Genomic DNA, 12,138 nt, shown 5'->3' on the forward strand with positions numbered 1-12,138 from the left:
AGAGTCTGAGATGATCTGGGTATGCACAACTTTCAATAAGGTGATTGTGTATTAATCTCTCCTCTTTCTCTCCAGGTGTGCATCCCTTTGCCTCCCAAGCAGGTGCTGTTCAGCTGAAGCACTCTGGTTTTGGGCACTTCAGTAACTGATGACTCTTTATGGCTTGCATATCCCAATTCAATATCAGTAGAAGAGAGCTAAACCTTTGCCTTCATTCAGCCGTTGCAGTCAGTGGGATGATTAAAGAAGGAAGATGATTGGTAGTATATTTAAATATCACTCAATTTTTTTCCTCTCCTCCCTTTGACCATTTTCTTAGTAATAACTGCAAAAAGATGCTTATATATCGGATTTTTACCTATAGGTTTTTTAGTATTTACATGCCATTCCTAAAGGTTTGGTTGAAATACTTGAAACTTTAGCAGTGGAAAACTTTTGTGCTAATATCAAAGATTAAATTAATTAAAGATGGAAAATTAATTTCAAAATATTTTAAATTATTTTACTAAAAATATACAACACAACAGAGTGGCATGCTAAATACAGTCAACAAGGGGAACACTAATACTATCAATCCAGGTAGGCATTCATATATTGAAACCTAATGAAAAAGTTTTGCCTTTTATTCATATTTTGGGCTGCTGACTATGATTATATCTTCATGGAAAATGAAAGGCAACTTCTGCTTTATTCAAATGAAATGTACTGCCCTCTAATTAATACTCAGGGTCATTCCATTACAATTTTTGTGAAAATATTTGAATGTTAGTAGATAAGATGAGGAATATTTCTTTTCTGAGCATGGTTTTACTCATTCTTTTCCCATTATCACATGTAACAATTGACATTCATTTGCAGTACTTCAGCTGAGCTCTGTGCATGCTGTTCAACTATTAATATCCACTGCAGGGAGAAAGAAGGAACAAAACCACAGAGCTCAGAGTTTCTCTAAGCCAATGCATCATTATTCAATGTAGAGAGAGGTGACAGAACTTATACTAAAACAACTGTGTCTATAAACCTTGGGTTGTTTATACATTATCTTAGAAGTGGAAAGCTGACAGATTTCCAGTCTGCAACAGGCAGTGGTTGCAGAGAAGACAGGGACTAGGCAAATAAAAGCTCCATACATCATTTAGTTCCCAAAGTACAAGGTGACTGTTCTAAACCATTAGAACAGATGACAGCAAGACTACCCTCCGCACAGCACTTCATTGCTTCTGCAGTGAAGGGTTCATCTGATTCCATTACTTTCTTGCTCACGATTTCCTGTTCTGCAGGAAAGGGAGAAAAGTTTGGCTTTGCTTTGTGCATATGTGTTTGCACATTCTTTATTGCTCTCGATGCTCATCACAGATACCCCAGCATCCTTCAGGAATGCTTTACCTCTCCTCACTCCTAAGGCACCTAGCAAGTTAAGGAACAGCTTACTGTGTGATCCAGAGCTTTTTCACATTAGCTCCAGGCAAGAAAGTGTTTCCAGGGAAATGTATACCTAAATCTATATATTGGTGAACTGGATTCCTGAGGATGATGCTGATGAAAAATGACATAACATAAATGGGCAAGGGTGTCCTATGCCCTGTCTGTTGCTCATAAAATAGCAGCATATGTCTAAAAATCCACATCTTGCTGATTGTGGGAATCTAGCATCTCTGATTTAACTGTATATTTGAGACAGACACAACCTGAAACTGCTTGCTACTTCTACAATTTCCAATGACACCTCTAGACTGGAAAATTTACATCCTTAGGAAAATTTTTTGGTATCTGATCTTATATAAAAAATTGCAATCACTCAATTGCAAACTCCCCAGGTTTCTTGTCACGTCTGGTTCCCTCTAGGCAGAAATCTGCAGGCCAAGATAACCTCTGAGCACTTGCCACCTTTCACTGACGTGCTCACCTGAACTGCAGGTGGGGAGGACAGAATTCTGGGAGATCTGTCAGGTCCTCACCTCAGAATGCAAAGTGTGCTGCAGAGATACAGAGTGAGACCACTTGTGAAATCTTTTATGGTAACAGAGTGCTCTTGCTCCGAGAAAGCACTCAAAACTCAAAATACGTGGTTGACAGCAACTGGAAGGAGTGGGTGAGGGTGAGGGGGTGCAAGCTGTGTGTGTGCATGGCTGCAGGAGATAAAGGCTCTGCTCATCCCACAGGGACTGCTTGGGGACTGTTGAGGAGATCCTTGGCTCACACTCAGCACTGACAAGGCAGGGGCTGGCACAAGGTCACGCTGTTCAATGGAGAGTGCAAGTCTTAGCAAGGTGCCACTGCCTCTTTGCTTTCCAAGCACGAATGGCATCTGCAGTCCTTCAAGCATCCCCTGCCCTGCCCTCATCCTGCCCACAGCCCATGTTGGAGAGGGGCTGTGGAGGGGTCAGGTCCCAGCTGGAAGTAATTCCATGCATTGATAGCACAGCTACACAGAGTCTGTGTTTTGCAGTTAGTTTTTTTTGATCACAATCTGTTTGTAAGCCTAGACTGCCACTCATCTCTCCAGGAAGAGGATTCCTTCTGGAAACAGGTCATTATGAAAATGCCCACATATCCAAGAAAGCCATGCCATTTTCTTTTGGAAAGCTTCACCTTGCTTGCTAAAACAGTGGTGAAATCCTGACGCACTCATAGTCAAGTCAGAACTGGAAATTTTTAAGGTGAAAAACTTTAATAAAAGACCACATTGATGATATTTAGTCAAATTTGACCCTCAGATTACAGTATGTTTTGCTACTTCTCAAAAAAAAATTAACAACTTTTATTGAAACTGGAAAAAAAAAGTCTAGTAATAAAACCAGCAGTCCAAAAAAAGCTAGAGAGGAACAAGTAATATTTCTTACTAGCAGCTTCTAGATGTCTGAGGAAATACTGTGCCACCCAAGCAGACAACAAACCAAATTTCTTTCAACCTAACATTAGCAATTAACAAAATAGTCTTTTTGTTTTTTGAGTCACAGCTACACAAAGGAAATAATGCAAAATGCATGGGAAGAGTTTAATTAATATTCCTAAACATCATATTCTTGGAGACCACAGAAACGACAGGCATATATATTAATTAATTGGGTAAAATTATCTGCTTAGTTAAATGGATGTAATTAAGAGTAATGTCTTGATGTCTATCTTTTAAAGTCCTTTCACTGCTTTAAAAAATATCTGGGACAAGTTTTTCATTGAAGAGATCAGAATTTTATTTGACCAAAATGTCTAAGCAAAAAGTTTCTGAGAGATTCAGCATTTAGCTTGCTGATTCATGTGGACAGAATCTAGTCAGTAACAGTAAAATCTACTTTCAAATAGTTCTATTAACCCAGAACCCACATACAGAGGAAAAATCAAGTGGTGGTGTTTTTTCAGATAGAGGCTTATTTTGAGTGATACTAAAAGTGGTCAGGATGACACATAAATCAGAGCTTAAAGGAGTAAAAGAAAGTGAAGTAGTGAGAATGCAGAGTTAAGTCAGAGGTGAAGAACCAAAGGATAAAATGTAAGGCAGGACATAGGTATTGAAAAACCTTGCAAGAGAAAGAGAATTGTGTCAAAAAGTGTGGAATGCTCTCTGGAGTCATCATGAGACCGACTAAAATGAGTTATTAATAAGAGAGCAATTATTCTGGTTGGGAAAGAACTGCATCAGGAGATGAGACTCTGTTCCTGTCAGAAAGATACTTTATTCTACCTGGCATGCTCAAGTGTTTTCTTCCCCATAAAAAATGAAAAAGTCAAGAAAATCACTTAAGATTTGACAATACACTGATAGTTAAAGGACAGCTTTAGATTTATGATATTGTTTCAATGAAGTCCAATCAGCTCACAGACTTGAATATTTTATCCATGCTCCAGCCATAGGGATGCTGGCTGCTCTGATAAAATTAAATTGATTTGTTTCTCTCAGTTCCACACAAGCTACATCCTGCTTTGTCACATTTGGCTTCTGATAAAACACTACTGGCACACTGTTCCACCTCAAAATGCTGCCTGTGGCTCAGGCCTTTTTTCCCTAAGGAATGACATAAACCATCCATGAGATGAAATACAGACTCATGCAGATTTAGACAGAAGCCAGTTGTTCCAATGACTTTTTTTTTAGTTTAAAATTACAGAGCTGGCACGAAGGAAGACCTCATGTGTTTCCAGTCAGTGACACAGTATCAATGCTCTCAAGACTGTAAATAAGGCTTCTTGCTGTACCTTTAGAGCATCTGGGAATACTGAAATTCCTTCCCTTCTGCATTTTTCCCTTCTCCTTATCCTACTCAAAAAAAACCAAGACTCAAACCCAATAAACCATTACATCCACAAAGAAATTAATAGCAGGTATCATCAGTTCTTGAAATCTCTGTCTAAAACATGAGAATTAGGGTTAAGGCTACCCTGTTGGTCAGTAGCATTTATTTCTGCAGCTTTTTAGGCTTCAAGCAGTTCTCTGCAAGAAGGCAGAGGCAGGTGTAAGGATTCCATTGGTCTTACTCTGAAAAACAGTGCATGCTGCTGGTTTTTACCTTCACTGGAGGTAACAAATTCCCCAAGATCAAAACTGTTGATCTGAGCCAAATTTGTGATCTATTGTTCCTCATGGCTAATATTGTGGACTTTGTGCAGCTGAGATATCTTCTATGTGAATGTCAAATGTTGTCTTTACACAAAGCTTCATTGCTTAGCATCAGAAACTGTTAACGCAACTACTGATTTCTCCACTGTATGGACTCAAGGCAAAAATTCCCTTTGATGATCTGTGAACTGAACCATGATCCAACATGGGCTACTCTGAATGCTCTAGTCACCCATCTAATTTGTGAAAATCTGCCAGCTCTTGACAACTGCTTGCAAAACCTTGTTTAGAGATCCTATACAAATGAAATTATGTGTGTTACAATTTACATTTTCTTTTGCTTATCCAAGAGGTTCTTTAATAGAATATAGAAATATTTCTTGTTTTCATTGGAACTCTTTTCACTTTATAGAAAAGAATATCTCTTCCATGCTCACTGGCAAACCAGCTTCCTTTTCCATTGCTTCCATATTTGAATGGCAAACTAATGGCGCGACTCCTCAGCTGTTTCAGGTACTTGTGTAGTGAGTTTTTTATAGTTTGAACTCTGTTGAACAAGAAATATGATGAATTTTGCAAAGCCAAATATTCTGTTCAGCTTGTGCAAATTTAATTTGGTTTCCACAGTTTCTCAAAATACAGTGATGGATTATCTTTTCTCCCAGAATTCCAGCACACACATTAGTTGTAAAATGAGCTTGATTTGAAGCTAAATTATAATGTTGCATTGAAGTAGGTTGTTACTTACAAGACATCTATATAATTTGCAGCAGAAGCTGTAGAGAATGAGAAGGGCAATTATAAGAAAAAAACCCCTTTAATATAGTGTTTGGAAAATTGGCTCCCTTCACAATAATGCTCAGAGCAGAAATAAATCAGGGTGTATACATTCCTCAGGTCCAATGCTGATGGGCATGGAAGAAAAGTCCATGAAAAAAAGGTCTTCTGAAAATGCTTTTGATGGTATGCAACAAGGTGCAACAAAATTTGAGCACAGAGGAGAAAAATATGGAATAGCTTTTTCTTGTGAAAATCTGTGTTCTCTTATTCCAATATGTCATGGGATGGTGCACTGAGGAACACAGAAAGCAATTCAACAACCCCATCTTTATAAGTATGCATATGTGAATGAAATTACAATTCCACTTCTTCAGAAGTTCCACAATTTCTTAATATATGAATACAACTTTAGAACTGCTAGGGTCATTTTTTTTCAGCAATTTCTGTGTGTGGTAATATATATATATTTTTCACATATACATACAAATATATATATGTATATCTGATTTAACGTTTCATCTTAATGAGATATGAAAGCTACTTAGTAATGTGCCTTGAGTTCTCAGAATTAAAATTTTCCTTTATCTCTGTGGAGGAGGATGAGCTGAAGCGCAGCACTGAGAGTGTTAGGCATATGGAACAGTTGACACTAAAATGGAAAATAATAAGAAAAAAATGTGACAGATCTTGCAATAATTAAGCAGCATTAGACAAATAAAATTATAGGGAAGTTTAAGAGTTAAAATAACTGTTGGGATAAATGTCTGTAAACAAACATTTTTTCTGAGTAAGATTCAAATGAAGGACCACTGGGAACGCTAGTGAAACCACTGTTTCAGACACTTGGATGAAAATTTATGAATTGTTGAAAAACATTTCAGCTGGATTTCCGAGAGGGCTATATGACATTTTTTTTGGTCTGGGGCAATTAAACCTGCTGCTTTATAAAAATATAAGAATAGGATTCTCAGTTAATCTCAATATTTTATCAGACCTCTAGATTAATGTTTGTATAATTTTTAATGTGGCAATTTTAATTATCAAAAAATTAGAAAACCAGATGGAATTACAAAACAGCAACAGATTACTTAATTAACTTTTGCCTATTGGGATAAATAGAACATACCACAGAATATATCAAAGCAGACACCAATGAGACACTATATAGCCGTTAGTATGCAGGAGGTTTTCTCTTCAGATAGCAGTTCTTATCAGACATAAGCATATGCCTATCCATCTTATTAAATAAACCCAGCAACTCCTCATGTTATAATCCACAGCATATAACATCATGGCAAAAACCTGAAGAAGTACTCTATGATCCTCCCTGCAGACCACTGAAATCTCCCACTAAGTACATGAGGGGGAAAAAAATGAAAAAAATGATTGCTGTCATTTTATGAAGCAGTATAACATGTAAGTTAGTCTGCAAATACTAACAAACATCCTTCAGCTGTGAAGGGGCCTTAAACAAAAAGTAATCAAAACATGAGAGTTTAAAATTGTTGATATATTTGTCTAAGCATATCACAAATACTCTGTCAGCTCCATTGCATGTTATGTATTACATACCTGGGTAAAAATAGGAGTGAATCAGATGAAGAGCAGACCTGTAAACCCATAATAATATAAATCTTCTTTACTTATATGAAATATCCTTTGAACTTATTGCAGTACTATGTAGATTTTTGCAAATTCTTAGTATAATTTGCAAAGATGTTCTCTGAAATAAAAATTATTTCAAACAGGATTCCAGAAGCTCTATAATTGCTTCTTTTGGAAAGAACCCCAGCTGATGACTTCCAAGATTCCCAGAAAAACTGATGATAATTATTGCACACCAAATGCGTTCCTACATGATGTGCACTAATACCTTTTTATTTAATAAAAATGAGTGTCACCATATATATGTGCATACATTTGGTTATTGCTATCAGAATTAAAAGCCTGCAATTTAAACCCAGCCTATTAGAAAAAGGGCTCAGCAGACCCACAAAAATGGAAATGACTACTTGCCACAGGTTTTTAACCAGGCTTTGAAACGATGTGTTTGTTAGTACCTTCAGATTAATATCAGTTAGTTTTTGAACAGTTTCAATCTCATGCTAGATGATTCAAACCAGATGAAAATAAAAATGTGTTACCCAAAACAAAAGAATACAGAAAATACAGTATTGTAGTATTTACTGAACAAAATAACAAAAATCATGTTTGCTCTTTTTTTTTAACAGCATTAAGTAATCAAATTTAGGCCATACAAGCATCAAGAAATGTAAGTAACTGTACTATTAAGGTGGTATCTACAACTTTTTTAAACGGCTTAAAATCCAAAACCACAAATGTTGTCTACCTCACTTAAAAATCATTCAAGTGCCTTGTACAGTATGTAAAAAATTGATAGTAAATGACTGCTATGAAATATACATGCAGTACCTGAATTTTATATTTCAATACCTCAGGCCCAGATCATCAAAGCATTTAGGTTTCCACTCCTCAGGGAAGCTCTGGGTCTCTATGTATATTCACCCCTTCCCTGAAAGGAGTAACTGTTTTTGACGGTGTGAATTTATAGTCTTGGCTTTCCCTGTGCAGGGAGGGAAAGGGTCAATTTTACAGAAAGAATGGTTCCAATAGGCAGAAAGTTTATGGACTGCAACTACATGAACCACCTTCCCTACACAACATAAAAATATTCTAATATTAAGGATTATTTTACAACTCAGTGGAAATACGCAGTAATGCAATTAATTTCCTTTGTCTGGATGACAAAAATGCAGTCTTAACAGTCACAAGAACCCGCCTTGTGTTAGCTATAAAAAAAAATATATTTATATATATATTTATGCAACTACTATGTGCATTAAACAAAACCACTGTATGAATCAGCAGGGTTCAATAACACTTGTATCTGAATCTCTGGAAGGGGTGCATTGAAGTCTATGGTGCTTCTCAGTAAGGACTCACAATGAAATGGCAAAGAATAGAAACCCATTTATTTTAAATCTTATTTTTCTTACCCCATTGCCTAAGAAATGGTCCATAAGCTCTCTGGCAGCTAAAAGGATCTGTTGCTTTTACTTCAACCTACTGCTGAGAAATGAAAAATACACCTTAATACAAACCTGATAATTCACTTTTTAGGGAACGCTGAAATTGAAAATCAGCCAAACATCATTGTGAACTCCCATGAAATAATTCCACCATCATGAAAATTCTCTGCTGTCTTCAGTTCTTACCAATCTGCGTATCATGAGTTGTTTAGCAGCCTAGTAATCAGCAATGTACAAGAAACATGGTATTATTCCTGGAAAGCATTTACATTGTGACTCACTCAGGTTGGCAGGTCAATTTAGAATTGAAAATTGTATTTCACATCTGCTTATATAAATGTTGGAAAAATCCTTTTCTTCTTCTTTACCTGTCTTAAGATACTTTTCTCAATCACACTGTGATCAATGCCCTTTGCACTGAAATGGTACAGATTTTTTCCTCAGTCTTGGAGATAACAGAGAAGAAGACTTGAACCAAAGGGCAACACCCTTGCGCACCAAAGCTTTATTATATTTCTGATTACTGTGCATCCCCACACCTAAAGCAAATAACATGGCACTTGTGCCATGGTTCTGATACTGTAGGTGTCCACTGACAAGTGTTCTGCATGAACCATTGTGTCTCAGTCCACTAACAAAAACTACTGTGCAGTAGTAATCTGGTATCATAGATAGTTGTTCTTCTTGGATAAAGTTTATCCAGAATCTTCTTTCTATCAGGCTACAGCAGCTTAGAGCTCCTTTTCTTTAAAGAGAGGCAAAATAAATGTCTTACACCTGTAGGCCAGTACTGGTGTTCTGTCCCAGAAATTTTAGCACTGCTCTGATACGATGAACCCTTCTTTTTCTCCCACTGGTTCCACCTCAGCATAGGCAGGATGTCCAGATCCTCTTCTGAATTTCATTGCCGGCCATCTGCTTGGACGTCGCTGCAACAGCAATAAAAAAAGAAATTTTTATGAGGGGTACTACAATAAATTGTTAATAAAAAGATCTAACAATATCCTGCAATTTTGACCTCTCATACTAAACCACACTCCCTGTAGTTGTTACAGGAATAGAAAGGCACAGTTCAGCAGCAGCAAAAGTCAGAGGAATTAATACCTCTTTCTAAATTTATGGGGGATGACTGTTCTCAAACACATAAACAATTACCACTACTCTTAGCAATGAAGAGGATGAAATGGCTCCTATCTAAAATGGTTGATTATTGGATTTGTCACATAAAGAACTGTTGCTCCACTAACCTCTAGAGGATCTGTTCAATGCCCTTCCTTCCTAGTTCTGGAGAGGAATTTTCCAATATACTCTATGCCATGGGAAAATATGTGGCAGAGTTGACAGGAACTTTAATTTAAAAATTATTTAGGATAAAGTTCTGGCACGCTTAAGCAGGACTCACAAAATAATGACTTCCTATTTCAAGTGCCATAATTTCTACTTGAGTAGTTTACTTTGATGGTTCAAATAGAAGCAACACTTTTATTTAAACTCTGAAGAACTTTGGGTACAAGAGCCTTAAGAAGTCCTAACCAGTTTCCACTAGGATCTTGGGTGCCTGTTTTAAAAACAGCTAATAAGCAGAGAAAAGAAACAGTTGTTTTCTAGGGTAGATAAAAAAACTCCTGTAATATTATGATATCTCTAGGGAAGAAAAGTGCTTTAAACAATCTGTATTTTCACATGAATTAATGTCAGGTAAGGCTCAGATTTTGGGTGACCACTCTGAGATTATGTCAAAGGGAATAGCTTTCAGGAAAATAGGGAAACTCCTTCATAGAGTCAGTGAGAAGAAAAATATTTCCTAAAAAGATTTTTCCCTATTGAAAATTTTATCTGCCAAATATACTGATTTATTTCTTTTTACTGACAAGAATTACAATCTGCTTGGAAGGAGGGCTAGAAATACAGAAATTTATATAGAAACATTGAAGGAAAATGAGAGGAGAATCAATGAAAACAAATTACAGCCTGTATTTTCACTGACAGCTCAAAAGCAAAATAATTTTACTTTATGATCTTTATTCTGAATATAAACACTGCATTTGATTTTCTGCTCCTACAATACCCCATTTTTATTTCCTTTAAATCACAAAGGAGACTTCATGCGGCTGAGGAGTGTTTTAGTGGCCACAACACAGACACAGCCATGTTTTGCTGGGACTCATGGTGCTGTTGGGCAGGACTCACTAAAGAAATCTTGAGGTGTCACTGGATCTTGTTCCCAACAAGCCACACAGCTGACTGCAGGTTCAGCACAAAGTCTTCCTCATTTTCAAGAAGATACCTCATAAAAGCAACTGCTTCCTTTTCCTCCCGTTGCAGGATCAGGTTACTTTTGAGGCATTCAGAGCTAAATTCTGTTTGGCAGGTAATTTAAAATACCAGACTTTTTGGTGCAGCACCTTCCTACAAAATAGGAAGGCAGAACACTGTCTTCTTTAATGGATGTCTCTTCCTAAGAAGAAAACTTAATCTATTCAAACTCTGGAGAGTTTTTTCTACCCAAGCTTGATTCTGTGTGTTTTAAAAATTAAGAAGGACAGTTTGGTTACAGCTAAAGAAAAAGGGTCATATTCTGTTCTCAGGCTCACTAAAGTAAATCAGGAATAATGCAATTAAATATAAAGGGTTTATTTCAGATTTACACTGGTACAAATGAGAAAGGAATTTGATGGAGAGGCCTCTAATGAAAAGGGAAAAGGAAAAACCACTGAAAAACTAGCAGGAAAGAATAACTAGAAATGGTATCAAATGGTGACACGTAAGGATGAGCTGTATTTTAATATATTAACTTGCTTCCTAATTTGATTTTAAGGTTTACCTATGATTAGTTAGTACTTCATTGCTACATTGATGATAGATACTAAATTTACCATTTCGTACTACTCTTTTTAATTGGCCTTTCCAGATGATTAGTTACGGAACAGATGTGTATCAGTTTTAATGATAAAAGCCATCAGACATAAACATGACTTGTTTTTCCAGAAATAAAGCAAAAGACTTGAAGGTCATCTAATATTTCAGTTACAGTTTTCTGCGGTTTCTTGTCACGTCTGAGGTGAGATTTTCTCTTTATAATGATTGTTTAATTTCAGCTTCACTATGTGCATCTTGACAGTTTTAAAAGAGAGCACTGATAAACTATCAACTCATTGCCTTATGTAACCCCTTAAAAGCGGTAAAAATATTTCAGCTTTAACTGAAAAAAACCAAAAGTAACTTGATAGATATTGGGAGATACAAAGTTCCTTCATTTACTGAAGCAGCACAGGAAATACTTAAAGCATTATTTTTTCTCTGTGAAGACTATTAAAAAAACAGAAAAAACCCCTACCCCCAAACAAACCAACCAAACAAAACGCATCAAAAAACCTCACCAAACTCAAACCAAACAGGGAGAAAGCAAGCTGGGTACTTAACTAACTAATTCCCAATTTTAGCAGGAAAAAATATGTTTCTTCATCTGGAATCAGAATACTTAAAGGAAATCCTCTGAGCTGTGGCTGGAGAGTTGTAACTCCTTCTTCCTTTCAGGGTATTACAAAGCAGGAAAACAGGACTAGTATTTTTTTTTAATTTCTTGACGCTTCCTTGAGTTCACTATTTTAAGCAATGAAGTTGAGAGAAAAGCACTTGTGACCCTACACAACCAGGATGCAGAAGAAATATGTTGAGATGCAGGAAAATAATTTATGAGATACATTAAAAAAGTTAGTTCCTATTGAAGATCAGTAAGATAAAAGGAAAAAA

At 36.4% G+C, this 12,138-nt stretch overlaps 1 protein-coding gene across 1 annotated transcript in view; it reads right to left on the reverse strand.

The window, feature by feature from the left end:
• Positions 1-7,545: 7,545 nt before the first annotated feature.
• PLXDC2 (plexin domain containing 2) overlaps positions 7,546-12,138 on the reverse strand; it is a 253,050-nt gene continuing 248,457 nt past the window's right edge. Inside the window, exon 14 of the mRNA XM_054273816.1 lies at positions 7,546-9,314. Coding sequence (XP_054129791.1) covers positions 9,198-9,314 — 117 coding nt within the window. The 3' untranslated portion in view covers positions 7,546-9,197. The remainder of the gene's footprint in view (positions 9,315-12,138) is intronic.

Source organism: Melozone crissalis, unplaced genomic scaffold, assembly GCF_028551555.1.
Source record: "Melozone crissalis strain CALT ecotype California unplaced genomic scaffold, PUWL_Pcris_2 ptg000016l_1, whole genome shotgun sequence".
NCBI lineage: Eukaryota > Metazoa > Chordata > Aves > Passeriformes > Passerellidae > Melozone > Melozone crissalis.